We start from the raw sequence: 20,774 nt of genomic DNA, 5'->3' as shown, positions 1-20,774 counted from the left end.
TTTTAGGATGTTTGGATCCAAACTTTAGAACTTTAAACAGAAAATTCGAAAATCCAAAGCATTGATCTTCAATGGCGGATTTTCGATTTATTTTGATTCAAGGCTTGAGATGTTATCTCTGCCTTCAGAAGTGTTGAAAGAGACTATTTATAGCATCCATAAGTCGGTGAAAGTTTCAAGTGGATCGAATCAGCCAAACCATTAATGACGTTTTGACTGTTCTTGAGACAACTTGTCGAAATAGGGATGAATCATTCTTATTGATGTAGCATAAATGATATTTGAAGTAGGGTGATAATTTCATCTTTTGAATTAGCCGATTTGATTGACTATCGGTTGTATTCCAACTTTAGGAAATTAAAAGATGAGACATTATCCTTATCACTCCGGCGTCGCGATGAAGACGATGGTGGCGATCGAAACAATGTCATTTCACGCGCGTTAGCGCGTTTTGTCAGCGGTCCGTCCAACGACATTGACGTTTGGGCGTTTCATCAGCGTCTCAGCTAATAGACATTATTCGATCACCTACTTCTCGATCGTGGACTTTTTTAGTTTTTTTTGAGAAATGGTTTACGCCATTAATTAAAAAGACCTGAAAAGGGTAAAAGGAGTACAAGAGCTGAAATTGAGCTTACAAAAGTTTGCTCAAATTCAACACACGATGACCATGAGGAATCCACAATTGGCCTAAGAATTGCACACGGACATGAAATCATAGTACAAAAGTGAATAAGGAAGGAAACTAGCAATTAATCAACTAAAATAAGACGATAGGAGTTGATTTCCTCAAACTTGTCTCTCTTGTCTTTGCCATTGTTCTTCCTTTCCTTCTTTCTTGTCACCCTTAGGTCTTTTTGGGATATATTTCCGGATAGAGTTCCAGCTTCTTCGTCTTCGCTAGCTTCTCTTGTCACTTTTTTTTTTCTTCTAGGCTTGATTTTGGAGTTGAGCGCATGAGTTGTTTCCCTTAAGGTGGTTTCTTTGACAACGTTGCGGCTTTATTTGGTTTTGGAGCTCATGGTTTTCGAGATGTTTTGGCTTTTGCTATCATCCACGTCGACGTCGGGTTTTTCGAACCTAATTAATAGAAAAAAGGCATCGGTTTCAGGCTTAGTGGGATCGGGATCAGTTTGGTTGAGTGTTCGTTGTGGTTTTCATTTGCTTTGAGGATTTCGATATAGAATTTTTTGACCACCTTGAGATTCTCTTGTTCGGGGGTGACCACTAGTTTCTTTTGCTTTTCCCCGTCCTCTTTTTCTGGTTGCTCGTACATGACCTCAATGGCGACCATGTTTCCATTCCGGCATCTTAGCTCGAATTTTTCCGGTTTTGTATTTGTTGAATCGATCTCAATGCAAACACAGGAAAACGTGACTCGTTCAAACGAGTCAAAGTCGGGATCGAGCTTAAGCGGCTTTCCAATGAGTCTCGTGAGGTAGTCAAGTGCTTTGGCATTACAAAAGTGCGACGGAATGTTTCTCAGTCTCACCCACACTTGTTCGGATTGTGGCGGTTTGCTATTGATGTCCATCTCTTCATTCCATTTGGCGAGCTTAAAATATAAGTTGAACATGAAGGTGAAATCTGAGTCGGCAATGGCTTGGGCTTCGATCTCCGTGCCAAAAGTGAGGAAAAATAGTCAAATTCGTTGACTTTGACTTTTTTGAGTCCCTTTTCGCTCCATTGTCGGAAAAAGGCGGTCTTGATTGCTCGGAATGGGGCCTTGTGGGTGCTCATGAAGTGACCGATGACAACTCGCTTCCAATCGTTGATGCATCCCTCTTCAATTTTAGGGAAGTTCAATTTGGAGCAGGTGTTCGAGCGTTTTAATTTTTAGACTAGGATCCACATTGAGCTTGCCTCCATTAGCTGTCCCGTTTTTACCCCAAACTTTATTGGTTTGCCATGTTCGATTTGCGTTTGTTTGTGTAGTGTAGGCATAGGTTTGGGGATCATTATATATCTCCCTCATTACACTAACCGACCATATAACGATTTCCTAGTATTTGACTTTGTCGAATGAGTTCCAATCTTGCTCGAATCGGATTTTGAATTGGCATATGATTTGCTCGCTCCTTTCATTGGTCATGACAAGTTCATGCTTTGTAACTGGGCGAGGGACTTGAGAATTTGGTTTCGAATGCCCTCTAGATTTGCGATTTCATTTCGTCCAATGATCCACGACTTATCAGGGATTTAAGCAGTTGGGGTAGGGATGTCGTGACATGCCGTAATGGCTGATGTGAGCCCAACTGGAAAAACAGCATCGTGACCGGTCAGGGGAGGGGCGTTATGGCCGTTTGGGAGATGAGTCGGGAGACGGGCGCAGCCGATAGATAGACCAGCAATGTGAGTGGTCAATGTAACAATTGGATTGAAGGCAGCGTTGTGAACGGTCGGACACCTAAAAGAAGTGGCAGTCCTTTCAACCAATTTCTTCCGATTCTCTTTATTTTTCCTTGTGTTTTTAGGTCGGTTGAGGAGGTTGATCGAGCGGAGGCTGGTTGAGCGGAGGCTGGTCGAGCGTAGGCTCATCGTAGCTTAGCCTACGCAACAGACAACCAAATGCCTTAACAACTAGTAACAATTCAGACCTGCAACAGAAATCAATAATAGTAATCTGTAGTAGCAGATGATAATAGAGGAGCCAACAAAAGTCACCCAACCTAGACCAGCTTGATTAAGGAGCAAACTACACAATAGACGGCAACCAGCAGATCCAAAAAAGCAGCCAAAAGAAACCAAAAACTACAGTCAATGTCAACTACACAACAGAACGTCGCTAGACAATATCGTGCCGTCCGTGCAGATCGGGTCGTGTCGTCTATGCCTATTGTGCCTCCCGTGCCGATCGTGTCGCTCCGCTTGTGCCGATCGCGCTTCCTTTGATCCATATAATATCGTATCGTCCATGCAGATCGGGCTGTGCCGCATATGCCTATTGTGTCGCTCGTGCCGATCGTGTCGCTCGTGCCGATCGTGTCGTGTCGCCTGTATCGATCACACTTTCTTTGATCAATGCTGATTTCGGTGCCGAACTCCTTTAGCTGTAGCAGGCTACGCGGGCGCGTCTGGATCGTTGGATGAAAATCCAGTTCTCATCCGATGGACGCGATTTCAGCTGTAACTATTCTACAAAATTTTGGCTACACCCGATTACGAATTTTATTTTTATTTAAATCTTTAAGACTTATTTGAAATTGATTTTTGTTTCACCCTTTTGGCTTTAATTTTGATATTTTTAAATATATAAAATATTAAAATAAATATGACAAATATTTTGCCAATTTATTTTAGTTTTTTTGTTGTATATTTTAGGGTTAAATAAATAATTTTTTAGGATGAAATGGGTACCTAACTTTATTCTAAATTATTTATTTTAATCCCTTAATTTTCTTAAAATTATTATAAGAGAAATGAATACTACATTTATCCCATATACTTTTAATTTTTTATTTTGACAAATTTTCTTAATTAATTAGACTTTAATTATCACAATAATTAATCTAATTAATTATTTTAATTGGGTTTTGACCTTAGAGTTAATTATTTTGATTTTATTTATTCAAAAACTAATCAAAATAATTATTTTAATATTATAAATTGATGTGTAGATTTTTAGTGTTTATAATATAACTTAATTTTGTATCCATACCATATACCTTATCGAAAATTTTGGTATAGAAAAATTCATACTTTACATTACTTTGATTTTGATATACCTTAATTTCGGTACGGTATCAGTATTATTACTTTCATACCTAAAAAACATTTTAACTTAAAAAAAAACTCAATATAGTTAATACATAAACGTTACACAAAACTAAAAATAAAATTATTTATTATAAAATAAAATATTCTTCTTATAAATTAATAATATAATTCAGGTTATATAATAATAATAATAATAATAATAATAATAATAAATATCACTTAATTTAGACTTAACTAATAATAAAACACTCACTCTTTTTAATTTGTTCATTTTTCTTAAACAACTCAAGTTCATTATTTGTATGATTTTTTTATAAGTTGGATTTTTCTCCTTTTAGCCAATCATTTGTGTACACCAATGCCTCCACCATTTTAGGACTCAAATTACTCTTCAAATGATAAATTATCCCTTTACCTAAGCTAAAAGCAGATTCACTACAACCTTATTAGCAAGTTAAATATTTTCTCAATCTTATCAGCAAGTTAAAGATGACATATATTGAATAATATTACAGTATTATTATATTTTGATTTGATTTAAAAAAATTATGTTTTTATAATTAAGTTAATATTAAATTTATTTATTTCCTTATAAATATTATATATATATTAATTTATAAACATTATTTCGGTATTTTGGTATATCTCGATATACCAAAATTTTGAATATCTCATACATTTACCGTACAAATAATTTTGGTATCGGTACCCTACATTACATTTCTTTCTGTATACCTTAAAAATCGATATTTTTGATATATTGCGGTACAGTATTTTCGATATACCGATAATATCGGTAATTTTTCTTATCCATAAATTCCAACCAATTGAGATATTTATTGAACTTCTCTTAGATACTCGTTTGAATATTCCACTCCGTTAAGACCAAATTTTATTATTGTTTTGTTAATTTATCATTAACAATGAAGACTTTGTAATAGTGAAATTCTAGAGTAATAGAAAAAACTTTGATATAACTCACTATAATATAGGCTAAAAGGTCACAAGTTCAATTACATCGAGAAACACTTTGAATTTAAACGAGGTCATGACTATAGGGTGTCATGTTAGTTCTCATTTAATTCTCAAAAAAATATATTATTTTTTTTATCTTTGTTAAATTTTTTCACTCTAAATTGATGTGTTTGTGTATTTGATTATTTTTGTTGGGAAAACAGTTAAAACAATTTCATTAAAATCCCAAAAGTTGAAGGGTCAGAAATTAAATCTAGACAAACTCTAGCTATGATTTAGGATGACAATCAAAAGAGTACCCTAAAAAAACTGATTAGTAGCATTCATACATTCTAAAAAAAAGATTACAAACAAAAAAGACTACATTCAAACCTAACCATCCCAACCTGGGATTTTCGAATGCCATCTATTTTCATTGCGATGCATTCTTTCCCTTCCCCTTCCTCTTCCTCTAACGATAAAAGAAGATTGTATTGAAGAGGATGATGAGTATTGTTGATTCTCATTTTGAATTCTCTCTTTTTACGAGCCCATTCTAATTTGATAGAAATAATTATTTCTGAGAATTTTAGGGCTTTTACCTTTGTTATCTTCAACTTGAATTTCTGTATTCTTGTCTTCATTATCTTCAACTTCGGCTTCAGACTCCATATCGGTTTTGGAATCTTCTCTATCGACTTTAGAATTCTTTGTTTCAGCTTTGAAATTCTGGGTGTTTTTCACTTGAGTTTCCTCAACAACAACTTGAGGTTCATCTTCCCTTTCCATTATGATCCTTCGCATTACATAAAATTTTCTTTTCCTCTTCACCTTGATTCCCTTTACTTTCTTTCTTTCGTTGCTTTCCTATTTCTCAGAATTCTCCTTGCTTTCTTCCTCTGTATTTTCCTCATTTTTGTCTTTTTTTATCACTATCCTTAACTTCCACAATATGCTCTCCCATTCTTGATTCTTCCGTTTCATTTTCCTGCTTTTTTTTTACTTCTCAGGTTTTCATGATTTTCTGTTCTTCCTCAATTACTTTTGCACATTTAGTACTAACATGTTGGAAATTATTGCAGAAAGCACACCTTTTTGGCCTCCATTCATATGAGATTTCCATAACTGTGGGCTTTCCATTCCTATCAACAACTGTCATGTTTTTTGGTAGTGTATTTTGAGGATGCACTTCAATGTTTATTCTAACAAAAATAAGGTGCTCTCCTTCCTCTGTAATTGAGTCCATATATAATGGTTTCCCCAATAGACTAGTAAAGTGACTTAGAGCTTTTGCATTATACATGTGTGCTGAGATGTTCCTAAGTTTGAACCATATTTGGGCTGTTTCTTTTATCTTGCTTAGAAGGCTCAATTCTTCAGACCATCTCTCCAACTTCATATAGTTGGATCCAATATAAGTATGCCCAATTTCCAGAATATCATCCAAGTTCGTTCCCTTTTTGAATTGTAGAAAATACAGATCATGGATGTTTATAGAAACCTTCTTCAATCTCTTCTGCTCCCATTGTTTCATTAGTGATTCCTTAGTGTTAGGAAAAGATACACGGTTCTTTCCTATGTAGTTCCCAACAACTACATTTTCTCATTCTTTGACGCATTTCTCCTCCACTTAAGTGGGTAATTTAAATTCAAAAGGAGAGTTGAGAATCTCAACTTTTGTTTTAAACTCACCCAAGTAAATTTGACATTTGTATGAATGATCTTCTACTTTCTTTTTTGCATTCTTTTACCAGACTTCATTTACCTTCTAGTTGGAATTGCTCCTGATAGTATAGATCTTTGATTTTGGGGATTTTATTAGCTCCTTCATTGTTTTCACTGACCAGTTTACTATCTTTTCGTATTCTTCCTTCTTCAGTAGGTTCCAATCTTAAAGATAATGTATATTCAATTGGACGGTTGTTTGCTGTATTTTCTCTTTGTTGAGCATAATCTCTCATTTCTTTGCATGCATCAATAGCTTTGTGATTTGATTTTTAAGTCCAAAGAGGTTTTCTCTTTCATTATACCCAACTTTCCATATTCTTTCATTTTCCCCTGTTCTCCTGCTGCATTTTCTTCAGAATTTATATCAGTAATCGGTTCTTTACCTTTGCTGCATTCCTATTTTTCATAGATAGTTTCTTCAGCAATCCTATCGATTTCTTTTTCAGCTACCTCTCTTAAACTTTCCATCACAAATTCTCTGACTTCCTTATTCTTATTGCTTTTCTTTCTACCCATTTTGATGAATAGCAGAACACAACAACAAAACAGAGCAATAACATAATATGGTACACTAAAAACTCTAACTATTACAGAACAGGGTAAACTAGAAACCCTAACCTTCCAACCAAGCTTTGCAGATGAATAAACGACCTAGTTATTAGAGTCGATATTGTGTCGATCGTGCCGATCGTTCCGATTGTGCGCACATTTTTGAATTGACAAGCGACTTTGAACGACTAGCAATCGCGACCACAACAAGCGAAACAATGACCTTGATACCGTGTCGATCGTGTTATTTTTATGTTCGTGTTGATCGTGCCGATCGTGTCTTTCGTTTGTGTATTTGATTTTATTGTTTACTATTTGATTTGATTTTTCTTATTATCTCATGGTGACATACGAAGAAAGAACAATTATTTTGCAATTGTTATTTAGTGGTTTTTTCCAATACTCGTATCACAACGCACGACTTGTTTAGTTACAGTAAATAAGTCTGTTTTTAATTTACGGGTTGACCATCTAGTGAATTTGAAACCATTAAATTAAAAATTAGACAAATAAGTTTTGAACGTGTAACTAAACAATATAAGTAAAATATTTTAATCAATATGCAGGTTTATCCGTCCACAAAATTTAAAACAATTAAATTGAAAGGATAAAATGTAACATTAATTTTTTAACTAGTAACCTAACCAAAAAAAAATAGATATAAAAGAATTTTATATTTTAAATCCAATCAGTTTTATAAATGTATCATATAATTGTATATATATAATTTTAAATTTTATATTAATTGTATCATACTAGTTTATTAAAGAACATATTTTTAAATTTTGTGATGGGAATTAGGATAGATGATTGTTCTTTATAGATGTTTATGAAATGTTATTATTGGTTAAAAGTAGAATATAAAGATTATAGATATAAGTATGATTGGTGCAATAGGAGGCAAGTAAAATGTGGCCAGCCAATAAGAATAGAAATAGAAAATAGAAAATAGAAAATAGAATTAGAGAGTTAGGGGAGAGGGAGCCTGAAAATTCTCTGAATCTCCCATTAATTTGGAGGCATGGAAAAAGAAGAGATGATGAAGAGAAAAAAAAGTCATCTTCATTTCCCCCGCCGGAAATGCAGCCGACGTATCTCACGCACCCCAATTCCTCCAAAAGACTTCCGACTCCTCTTCTTCTAATGACCAACCACCACCACAATAATAACAACAATAATGATCCCATAATAGCACCACCACCAATAAGAACACCATCTTCTTTAATTGAAACATCAACAACAACAACACCACCACCACCACCAAAAGGGAATAATGCTGGCGGCGGTAATCAAGCCTGTGCAGCCTGCAAATACCAACGTAGAAAGTGCGCCCCCGACTGCATCCTCGCCCCTTACTTCCCCCATGACCGCACCCGACAATTCCTCAACGCCCACCGTCTATTCGGTGTCAGCAACATTACCAAAATCATCAAAAACCTCAATCCTCCCGACAAAGATGAGGCCATGAGGACTATCATTTTCCAGTCTGACGTTAGAGCCTCTGACCCCGTTGGCGGTTGCTACCAAATTATACGCGATCTTCAACGCCAGATCGAGTTTCTTACCATGGAGCTCGAACTCGTCCTCCACCAGCTCGCCATCTGTCATGGAGCCGAGGCGGCAGCAGCAGCAGCAGCCGTCACCAACACCACCACCACCACCTTGGGGTCATCAACTCATCATCATGATTCGTCCTCCCCATCCATCAATCTCCTAGACCCCCCCTTTCAAGACACCTATAATCACCTAGGTTTCCATCCTCATCATCAGCAGCAGCATCATCTTCAAGCTCATATTGATGATGCCCCTGCAGAACAACAACAACAACAACATCCGCAGCATGATCAGGAATCAGTCCTATCAAATGATCACAATGTGGATAACAACCATCATCAAGTTAGAGTTACAGTAGAACAACAACAGAAATATATTGTCCACCAAGAAGAAGAAGAAGAGGAAGATGAAGAACAAGAAGAAGATGAAGAAGAGGAAGAAGAAGAAGAAGAAGAGAGATTATCAGAGCTTCCATTGCAAATGGATGTTCCTGCAGCATGGATAATGCAACAGGACTTAACAACAGCAATCTCTAACTTTCACCAGCATGGCAGCAAGCCTATATTGGAGGACAGAGATTGACAATTCTAAACCATGCATGTTCGACACTTTCATTTTCAGTTTTATCAAATACAATAATTATATTATGAGAAATGTAATTCTAACGAGGATATATATGGACCTGCATATTTTGTTGGCCTTCTTCTTCAGTCTTCTTCTTCTTCTTCTTCATGTGACAGGCCAAACTCTTCAAAACTTCATTCATACCTGTGGCCAGACTATTTCCTGCTGTGAATGTATATACCTGTTTCTCGACCTCAATCGAACTCCAACCAGGGACTTTCTTTAAGCCCTTGAGTTTTGCAGACACCCTTACCTTAGCTGAATCCTCCCATCTTCCATTTGCCGCATACATATTGGACAGCAACATGTAGTTCCCTGGAGTTGATTCATAACCCAGACTAGTACTAGAAACCCAAGAAACAACTTCTCCTTCAACAGCTACATCAACGTCTTTATATCTAGTGCAGGAAAGCAGAAGAGAGCTCCAGATGTGCTCATTAGGCTCAATGGGCATACTTCTAACGAATTCGTTCGCCTGTTGTAAAAGCCCGGCTCGACCAAGAAGATCAACCACGCACGAATAATGCTCAATCCCAGGTGCAATATCATACTCTCTCATCATCAGATCAAACTTCTCAAGACCCTCAGCCACCAGCCCTGAGTGGCTACAAGCAGAGAGGACTGCCACAAAAGTAACCTTGTCCGGTTCAAAACCGCATTCAATCATCTTGCTAAACATATATAAAGCAATCTCCCCACGACCGTGCGAACCATACCCAGCTATCATCGAATTCCACGAGATTGTGTCCTTGCACTCAATTCTCTTGAAAACATAATCAGATTCTTTTAGGGAGCCACACTTTGCATACATGTTGATCAAACCATTTCCAACTAGACTAGTACTACAGTCCATCACAGCTCTAACTAAATGGCCATGGATTTCCTTACCCGCTCTTAACGCTGAGAAATCTGCACAAGCCGACAAGAGACTGGAAATAGTAACAGAATTGGCGACGACTCCCACTCTGGCATGTTGCATTTTCCTGAAGAGGTCTAATGCTTCCTCACCGCGCCCGTTGGACACATAACCGTTGATAACAGCAGTCCAGCTCACTACATTTGGAAACTCCTGATCAGACATCTCCAACTCTTTAAATACCGCTAAGGCCTCTTCGCAGAAACCAGACTCTGCATAAGATGATATCATAGCATTCCAAGTTTCTATTTTCTTGTGCTTCGTTTCTAGAAACAAACCTCTCGCGGTTTTTGTGTCTCCATTCCTCCCGTATAGACATATTAGCGAGTTATTGACGAAGGAGTAGTCTACAAACCCACCCTTTATCACATATCCATGAATTATCTCACCTTTATCAACTGCGCCAGAATCAACACAAACAGAAATTACAACCGCAAGTGTCTCTGCGTTAGTTTGGATCCCCGTCTTTCTCATTTCACAGTAAAACCGTAAAGTCTCGAGATAACGTTTGCACCTAGCATGGCTTGACAGTAAAGCTGTCCAGGTGACGACGTTTGGTTTCACTCCTTGTATTTCCATTAACTGGAAGATTCCAAGAGCGCCTACACAATCATAGTTTGTTGAGTACCCCGAGATCAAGGTGTTCCACGAAATATGACTTCTGAGAAGCATTCTATCAAACACTTTGCGGGCATCCTCCATTAGGCTCAGTTTACCATACATTCCGATCAATTCATTAGCAACATGTATATTGTGAAAAAGACCCCCATGTAAAACATGGCAATGAACAAACCTACACAAATTTGGCACACCCATTTCCCCACAAGCCCTTAAAACAAGGGGAAAAGTGTAGCCATCAGCCGCAACCCCAAGATTTCGCATCCGACAGTAAATCTTCAGGGTGTCTTGGTGTTTCCCGCGTGAAAAGATAGCCCTCAAGTAGGAATTCCACAAAAGTGAATTGGAAATACAACATACAGGGGTTGTCTCGAAGACAGTTTGGGCATCGCCCAGGAGGCCAAAACGGGCATAGTGAGAGACAAGTCTGGAGGCAAGAAATGCAGAATTGTCTGAACCGGTGAGAAGAACTTGGCCGTGGACCTGCTGGCAGTGTCGAAGGGTTTTGGCCCGTTGTAGAAGATGATGGAAGAAATCGACAAGAAGACCATGCTCAATATCACTCAAGCTAAAAGATGAAATGTGTGTATGTCGTCGGAAAATGAGAGATGATGAAATTCCTTTATGAAACATAATAATAATAAACCATAATATTCGAAAAACTATCAATTAACTATAACTTTTTTTTTTATATATAAATCCGCCCTTCCATTTAACAATATTTACTTTATATTTATTTATAAGTGAACTAATTAATTTATTTTTATGATGAGCTTATTTATACATCCCGTTACACACACGGAAATTTGATGAGATGATCCTAATAATTACCTTAATTAGGGAAATGACCGGTATAAAAATGGTATAAACGATCCCTTCGTATTTTTCAGACAAAAATACTCCCGTCGCGTCACGATCGTCTCGCGACGGAAATTCAAGACTGAATTGAGTATAATTGTTTAACACGATTCTCTCACGACGGGGTATTTTCGTTCGAAAAATATGAAGTGGTCATTTATACAATTTTTATTAGGCACATGTCATTTCTCCAAGTAAGGCATTTATTAAGGTCATTTCATCAAATTTCCCCACCACTAACCATGAGACTTTTTTCTATTTCTACACATCTTTTATTTATTTATTTAAGAAAAAAACTCCTAAAAGTGTAATATTATAAATATGTCCAAATAGATGATGCATAAATAACTAGTTGCAACTGAGAATAACCCTAATAGCATGTATATATTCTTCAATAAAGAAGAATTGAGATTTTACAATACATATATATGATTAAAACAAGCTAGAAATGTATAATACTATTATTATATTTAAGTATCCATAAAGTGTAACAAACATACAAAAATAAGTTCCTCTTGAGGGAAAAAAAAAAACTCACATTTAAAATGTTTGGTTTGATTTTTCTCTATTATGAATGAATGTTGTTACAAAATATATTTTCTCCAGAATCAGTAACCCATGTTTGGCATTCGATTTGCAAGGGGGTTCTTCTGCCCAGCACGGTCAACAATTGCAACCTCCGTAGTCGTCAGCAGTATCGATACACTGCACAATAATAATATGAATATTACTATTTGCTAAGAAGAATATGAGAAGAGAATAAATAAAATAAACATACCTCGAAGCATCAACTAGAGCTGTCCTAATAACTTTAAGTGGATCTATAATTCCAGCACTCAACATGTTTACATATTTCCCTATTCAATGCAGGTCAGGCAATGTTAGATAGCTTCAAGTTTAAATTTGAATTCAAAATGCCTCTCGATTATCTATCTTGGATTCAACCAAACAAACAAAGAAACCTACCTTGACTGGCGTCATAACCAAAATTAGGATCATCTTGTTCTAATAGCTTCCCAAGAACTAAGCTACCATCAGCCCCAGCATTAGATACAATTGTGTAGGTGGGCGCCTATTGGTCAAAAAATAAATTATATAATAGAACAGTATCCAATGTGAATCTGTTTGAATGACCAATTGAATTACTCATAAAAAATATGGAACCTTTAGAGCGTTCTCGATTATCTGGACACCTAGCTTCTGGTCTCCGTTCGAAGTCTGGAGGTCCTTCAGTACTTTGGTGGCATACAGAAGGGCCACACCACCACCTATTAGGGAAATGGAAGAAACTATGTAAGAGCCTATTTGAAAGCAACAAAAACAAAAATACTTTTTATACACAATCATGATCTTAATGGAAATTCTTGAAAGTTAAAATTGGTAGTGGTTTCCTTTTGTTTGGTTTTTAAGATAGTTTTATGAATATAATCATCTAGATTATTCACTAGAACATGATCCAAATTAAAACCTGATTTTTGGCTACATTTTAGTACTATAATATTTTCTGGATCATTATCCAGATAATATTACAGTATGATTTTTGGCTTCTGATTTCCAGTTAGGGCCACAAGACAAGCAGATCTCCGCAGGGCAGTAACACCTTATTAAGTGAACCTTCCACCAGCTTTGAGGTTGAGGACTCATAAAACAATTTAGGAAGGTTGATCTCGAGATTGACTTTCATTATATGTTATACTACTTCAAGAGATTCTTTATTGATTCACATTATCCATGTTATTTTCTGGATCACTGATTTTTTTTGTTTGACAAACATAACAAAACCATAAAATGCGAGGCCCTGTATCAGTTATAATTAAAGACGGGAAACAATCTTGAAAATGGTAAAATAAATAAAAGCTTACCTGGAACAATACCCTCTTCAATGGCAGCTCTTGTGGCATTTAAAGCATCAGTAACTCTGTCTTTCCTTTCCCCAACTTCTGCCTCACTAGCCCCTCCAACCTAAAAGAAAATATGGACAACGTTTGGTCCTTAAAAATAAAAGCAGTGAAAGAAGGAACAGATATAATTCATGGAAATCATTGGCAACATTGAACTTTCTACCTTGAAAACTGCTACACCCCCAGAAAGTTTTGACAGCCGCTCTTGTGCTTTTTCCTTGTCAAATACGGCAGTACTCTTCTCCTTGACTTCCCTTAACTAATTGAACATATAGAATCATCACTCATCTTCCTAAAGAAATATTACTATTTTACATGACATGGGATTAACAGTCAATAGGAAAAAAAAATATACATTTGACCAACCTGCTCACATCTTTCTTCAATAAGCTTTTTATCCCCACCACCATGTAGAATTATGGTATCATCAATAGAAACGGTGACCTGTTCAACAAACATCAATATGCTTTGGAACTATGTAACAAACATAATTCAGGGATGTCTCAATTCTAATTTTATTCACACCTTTTTAGCAGTACCAAGCATATCAATTGTAACCTTATCCAGATGGTGACCACGTTCTTCCGTGATAACCTAGTAGTGCATATATACACGAGTTGATATATGGTAAAAGTAAAGCATCAGGAAATTCATCACACAAGTTTGTATCACCTCTCCTCCAGTGAGAATAGCAAGATCCTCCAAGTTAGCTCTCCTGTTGTCCCCAAAACCAGGAGCCTTAATGGCGCAAACCTAATATGGAGAAAGATTTATCAAATTTCAAGTAAATGTTAAGTTTCCTAAAAAGAATGAAACTTCAGGTCTTTCTTTTGCTCCGACCAGGTTTCCTTTTTAGTTACATCCACTGCAAGCCTTTTCAATTTAAATAAACCTAGTACCGATCCCAATGACGAAAACCCTGTAATACTAAGAGTACAATGCTGCTGCTCTGAGCAGGATCTGGGAGAGGTGCTGATTTAAGCTGCTCACCTTTTTTTTCACAAAGAGGTTATTTCTAGAGTTCAACCAAGCAAGCAGAAAATGAATAATAAATATTCTAGGCCCAAACTACTATCAAACTAATCAAAACGTTTGGAACATTTCACAGATTGTAACTGGGTAGAGGCAAATCAAGTTAAACAAAATTATTTAAGATATCAAACATTTCCAAGCTGGCTAGAACAAGGAGAAACAACTGAAACCAGTCATGCTATATTAGTTGTTTAAAGGCATAACCATTGATTTAGGTAGTTTTTTGTTATTTGACATGCAAATGGATCAGAAATGAAATTAGATCCAATTGTAAGCATGTCCAAAAAAAAAGCATTACCTTAACCTGGGCACGGTGCTTGTTAATAATAAGCATTGCTAGTGAATCACTCTCCAAATCCTCGGCAACAACAAGTAGGGGTCTGTTTCTCTGGGAAGGCGCGAGATAATTAATATCATTCACCAGCTGACTCTCAGAGCCATGGAAAATATATAGGAAACTACCAAAACACAAGTTACCTTCAAAGACATCTCTAATATCCTAACAAGTGCGTTCATGTCCGAAATTTTTTTGTCATGGATAAGGATCAAAGGATTGTCAAGTTCCTGCAAAGGTGGGAAGAAAATTGTCAGCATCACAAACAATAGTTGGCATCTTTACAAGGATGAGAAACTATAACAAAAGCAAAAATACATCTAAAACAGCATTTGCCTACATGTAAAGAGACACATATTTGAACATGTGAAATGGAAGAATAATACATGGCAACAGAATAACCAGAAGTTTCAGCTGCTTTCTTATTACAAAACATTAATCTTTCAGATTCAGATATTCCTAAATTAAGCTACCAGAATATGAAGAAGTACATACACATTTCTGAGTCTTCTCATCAGTAACAAAATAAGGAGATATGTAGCCTCTACCCAGCTTCATCCCTTCCACCACATCCAATTCATCATCCAAAGTATTGCCGTCCTGCAAAGTTTGAAGGTTAGTGCTTCCAAGTTCCAACTTCAACAGCATATCCACAAATCAATTAATAATCAACTTTACTACATAGTATTATGCTTACTGCAATAGTGATAACTCCTTCTCTTCCAACTTTCTCCATCGCCCTTGCTATCAATTCCCCAATTTCACGCTCACCGTTGGCAGAGATAGTGGCTACCTGAGTCAGTATGGGACAATGGCAGGAACAAGCATGAGCTAATGCAAGAACATGAACTCTTGAGACAAAAATCACAAGAACATGAAATCTTGAGACAAAAATCGCAAGAAATAAGAAAGTAAGAAAAACTAAGATATATTGGATTCTTCACATGTGGGACATCTTTATTTCTGGTCCTAGCTTCAATTTGCTCAACAAAGAGATAAAATAACACATTTCTGGTTTTTTTTAGAGCATAAAAGTTCAAGGCTGAGAGAGACATGGGATTTGAAGAAAAAGTTGTGGAGGCTGTCTCATTTTGTTTACGTTTCTCACAATCTTTCTTTATGAGAGAAATAGAGAGACATTAGATAATGCATGATTTGCATTCCACTTCTCTCCATGGAAACAACAAGATTTCATATCCTTCGATAATCTAAAAACTTGAGAATCAACAGTGCAAATTTTTGTTCTGTTACCTGTGTTATCTCTTGGGGCGTGCTTATCATTAATGCTTTTTTCTTCAACTCATCTATAACTGCTTCAACTGCCATGTTTATACCAGCTCGTAAATCCATAACATTTACTCCAGCAGCCACAGCCTTGCAGCCTTCTGAGAATATTGCTTGAGTCAGCACTGTGGCACAAGTGGTACCTATAGGCAGACAGTGTAATTTCTTCAGTATAGAATCTGGTAGGCAGTGAGTGTATTACATAAAAACAAAAATGCATCTAGATGAAAACTTAGAGATGAACAAATAAGAGCTCTATCAAGAATATTCACATGGAACCATGCTCCAAGGAGTAGGAAAGAAGATTTCCTCCATTGAGAAATCAATAATATTTTTCCTGCTGACATGATCTGTCATACTTAACATACTAACTTACCATCTCCGGCCACAGTATTAGTTGCCTTTGCCACCTGCTTTACAAGATCAGCACCAACATTTTTTGTTTTCTCTGAAAAATTTATACTCTTTGCCACTGTAACTCCGTCCTTTGTAACCTTAGGACCACCGTGGGATGTCTCGATAACTACATTGCGACCCTGAATAGACAGACAGCGAATCAACTTGTCAGTAATAGATTACACAAAATAAGAGAAGTAAACAATCTTTAGAATGGCCTGGTGCTACCTTCGGTCCCATTGTGACCTTCACAGCATCTGCAAGCTCGTTAACGCCCTGTAACATACTTGCACGTGCCCCAGTTCCGAAATTAATATCCTTTGCAACATAATTTCTGTTACCAACAATTCTACTGTAAACCTTTCAAAATCCAAAAGCAAAGAAAGATGAGTTAGTGACTGTGATAGACAATAGATTCAATTCGACATAGCATGTTCTTTGATCCTTCCTGTCTATAAAATTGGGTATGGTTATGAAACAGCTATAAAGAAGGTTAAATAAAAGAATACGTTCATCGGTAATCAGATGAATAACATAAAGAAAACGGAATAATAAGTGGAGAGCAGTTGAGGAAGATTCAATAACTAGGTTATCGGAAACACTAACCTGTTTCCTGGAAGAGTGTGACCTGGGAAAATAAATAAGAAGAAACAATGCATAAACAAGTTGAATACAATTGAATGAATTGATGATGCTGGTTCGAATATTGTGTACCTCAATGACGAAGCGATTGCTGCTCCTGCTCGGTACATGCCGAAATGTGAACCAAAGTCGAGAAAGAGAGAGACGAGCAAGAGAGGTTTAAGCCTTAAAACCCTTCACGACCAATTGAAGACTTTTTTATTCCAGAAATTTATTAATAAAACTAAATATTGAAAGCAAATAAATATAAAGTATTATTATTTTGTCTAAATACAACTACAAACATCTAATGAAAAAAATAAAAATAGAATACATAAAAACAATTAATTAACTTGAAAATTTTCAAGAAAAGCAATAATATTTCTACACGAATTCACATGTTTTTCGAATTTAATCTTCGACATAGTCATAATAACGGCGTTATGAATAATCCTTAAGTTGACATATTTTGGTTGTTAAATGTTCACCGATTTATTTTTAACCAGATAATCCACAAGAAATTATAGAGATAAAAATTCATCTTCTAAGTCTCGCTTTTTTAGTTTTTTTGATTCATGTATCTCAATAGTCACTAACGGTCTTTGGCATAACTCATTGAATACTAGTCAAATTTAATAAAAGACTTCATATATTTGTAATAGCGTAACAATGTAAAAACAAATGAAAAAATCGACCTCCCTCTTTGTAATACATAAGACAACGACTCATAATAATCATGCATTTTCGCATACATCTATCATCAATGAGAATTTCGTCTTTGATAGCATTTCAAAAAAAATATATCTTAATAGGAATTTTAGACTCCCATAAAATTTCCCAACAAAGATCAATTGGGCTATTTTATTTTCTGTTGCTTGAAATGAAGATTTATTTGAGAACATTGACGTTAATATATATCCATTTTTTATTATTAGTGTTCAATTTCGTAACCGCGGGGATATTTTTCGTTGGGTGATTTCTGTAATGCATGGACTGATGCTTTCTAGCCTTAAGTCTGATTTCTTCAATTAACTTATGGAGGTGGCAAATATTTGAGATCTATCTATTATTTGTGTGGGTGATATGAATGAAGTTAGTGTTACTACCGAGAAAAAAGGGGATGTACTCAATAGGCATATGCGTGAGTTTTCCGAGACAATCGAAAATTTGGAGCTCGCTAATTTGTCTTTGGAACGGGGGTAATTCACATTTAGAAGAGGTAACAAATACGGTGAAGTATGCAATCACGCATTGATATATTTATGGTGACTCACTCGATTTTTTGTGTCGTAAATACTAATACTATATTTAAAAAGGTCTTAGATTTCAGTGATATTATTAATTATATATTATTATTTCAGTCTAGTCTTATATTCCGTGTTATTATTATCAAATCTTATTTGAGTGTTATTTATAATTTGTTATTTTTTAAATAAGAGAAAATAAGGATAAAGTTAAGATCATAGCATATAAGTAAATAACTCCTAATGTGTGAGAATATAGATTTTGTATTATTATTAATGGACAATATGCCTATATAAATAGATTCAAATTAGATAATGAAAATATAAGAATCCTATAAATATGAAAAGTTTAAGAATATGAAACAACTTAAAATATAAAATGAAAAATTATTCACTTGTATATTTTAATTGTGTTTTTGTTCTTGTAAGTAAAACAGTATGAAAAACACATTAAGTTTGTCATGTAGTAGAGTAAAACGAGTTGACGTGAGTTCTTTGGTGAGTATGTCATGTAGTAGAGCAAAACGGTTTGACGTGAGTTCTTTAGTGAGTATGTCGCCAATTTAATTATCATTAGGTATGTATAAGATGATGATAGATTTTTGATAAACACGTTTACGAACAAAATGAAAATCAATTTTTATATGTTTTTATATAAATCTGAAAGACATGACATCATAACGGGAGGTTGATAGAACAACCAATCCAGTTAAAGTTGAAAAAGGCAGAATTTCTGATGGATAATGATGGACAAATAAGAAGTTAATGGTGTGACTGTCATGTCATGACGAAGATAACAAATAATTCTTTTTACAGCAGTCCAATGAGTGATAGTAAATAATTGCATAAATTGGTAAGCAGGATTGACAACAAATGAAATGTCTAATCAAATATGTGTTAAATTTTATAAAGTTCCAACAATGTTACGATAGAGGAATAGCTTAGGAAAAATGTCACCATCATGTCGAGATAAGGATTACCTAGAAGAGTTTAGGATATTGAGAGGTTTTGAATCATGTTAGCTTAAAAAGAATATCTTCATATATTTTGATTGAAAAAAAAACTAGTGACTGGAATGACTAACTACAAAACAAAATAAGTAAAGTGATACTAATTTTTTTTAATGAAAAATTGTGGTTAGTTTAGAAATTATGGAAGAGATGTGAGAGAATAAGTTCCTAAATTATGTAATACGGGGAGAGTGATATGAATAAAGATGTACATTTTTTGATTCATGTAACCAATGGAGAGAAAGCAGTTTAAAACTAAGTTTGGTAAAATTTGCACACATGGTTAAGATAGTAATGTTGAATGTCAAGAAAAAAAACTCTCTTGAAGGTTCCATGATAAACAAAAAAAATTATTAGAATAATTTATTTTTTTTGTATAAATAATAGATGCATATATGTATTAAATTGGATAATGAAAATTCTTATAATATAGAAAACCCTAGTAATATGAAAAAACTTAAAATAAAAAATTATCCACTTGAATATTTTAATTATTTTGATTAATAGATACTAGGACTCAAACAATAATTTTAAAATATATAACTTAATAAGTTATTACTGGAGTTAACTAACTTAATTAATTCCTTATTTTCAATTAAGTTATTATATATTTTTCTTATTTAATTTTTTTTTATAACACAATTTGTAAGTAAATATTTTATAATATTTTTAAACCTTTATAGAAATTTGACATTTAAATTAGTGACATCATTATCTTTTAATTATTTATTTATAAATGTCACGTAGATAATAAATTAACGTGCTTAAAATCGTTAAGACAAATTTTGTTTCGTATCTTATAAAGCTCCCAATTATAAAATTAAAAAAAAAAATCCAAATCCGAGCCCAAAAGTAGTCTCGGTTTGACAATTCAAAAGACATAAAACTAAATAAACAATAGTTAACGAAATACATAAAACTAAAGAAACAATAGTTAAATAACATTTCAAAGGATGAGGAGGGGGTAATAATGTGATGAAAAAATCTTTAAAACTTAAAATGTAATCTTAAAATGTTTGTTCATTCATTCATAAATGTTTAATAAAACCTTATTAAAAACTAGATAACGTTTCGTTAATGGACATTCAAAATGTATTAACCCTATATTACGGGGGAAAATAAGAATAGGAAAAAACCGGCCAATGCCATTGAGCTTTGTTGTATTTGTGCACGGACCCCACGTTACTAATTTATAAGCCAGCCCATGTTTTGTTGTCTTAAAAAATAATTTATATAGAAATAGCTAGCTAGCTAGCATTATAATTTATATATTTTAAATTACTCTCTCATGAACCTTCTTTCCAGGTCAAAACTTTATTGGTCGCACTTATGTTGATTTTATTTTTAAAAAACGGCTAGCTTGAATTAAGAATAGATTCATTTTTTTTAATTAACAAAATATATTACATTAAATAAATACTTATCACAAGATTG

The 20,774-nt window shown here is 34.8% G+C and overlaps 3 protein-coding genes across 3 annotated transcripts; 1 reads left to right on the top strand and 2 right to left on the bottom strand.

Annotated features, from left to right (window-relative positions):
* The first annotated feature begins 8,028 nt into the window (after window positions 1-8,028).
* On the top strand, window positions 8,029-9,084 carry LOC124914112 (protein LATERAL ORGAN BOUNDARIES). The gene is made up of 2 exons (XM_047454597.1): window positions 8,029-8,844; window positions 9,016-9,084. Exons 1-2 carry the CDS (start codon window positions 8,029-8,031, stop codon window positions 9,082-9,084), a joined length of 885 nt encoding a protein of 294 aa, XP_047310553.1.
* On the bottom strand, window positions 8,696-11,293 carry LOC124914103 (putative pentatricopeptide repeat-containing protein At1g17630). Its single transcript, XM_047454586.1, has one exon. The coding sequence runs from the start codon at window positions 11,291-11,293 to the stop codon at window positions 9,164-9,166; it is 2,130 nt and encodes a 709-aa protein (XP_047310542.1). The 3' UTR covers window positions 8,696-9,163.
* Window positions 11,294-11,947: 654 nt separating this feature from the next.
* LOC124920549 (chaperonin CPN60-like 2, mitochondrial) lies at window positions 11,948-17,307 on the bottom strand. Its single transcript, XM_047461052.1, has 18 exons — window positions 17,180-17,307; window positions 17,072-17,093; window positions 16,694-16,825; window positions 16,446-16,605; window positions 16,037-16,212; window positions 15,483-15,578; window positions 15,281-15,385; window positions 14,929-15,015; window positions 14,750-14,839; window positions 14,092-14,172; window positions 13,945-14,013; window positions 13,786-13,863; window positions 13,583-13,678; window positions 13,381-13,480; window positions 12,683-12,786; window positions 12,485-12,590; window positions 12,297-12,375; window positions 11,948-12,223 (listed from the first exon to the last, which is right to left on the bottom strand). Exons 1-18 carry the CDS (start codon window positions 17,215-17,217, stop codon window positions 12,127-12,129), a joined length of 1,716 nt encoding a protein of 571 aa, XP_047317008.1. The 5' UTR covers window positions 17,218-17,307; the 3' UTR covers window positions 11,948-12,126.
* Between the last annotated feature and the right edge of the window lie 3,467 nt (window positions 17,308-20,774).

The sequence above is a fragment of the Impatiens glandulifera genome, chromosome 1 (assembly GCF_907164915.1).
Source record: "Impatiens glandulifera chromosome 1, dImpGla2.1, whole genome shotgun sequence".
Classification (NCBI taxonomy): domain Eukaryota; kingdom Viridiplantae; phylum Streptophyta; class Magnoliopsida; order Ericales; family Balsaminaceae; genus Impatiens; species Impatiens glandulifera.
This window is presented reverse-complemented; position numbering and strand designations above follow the sequence as displayed.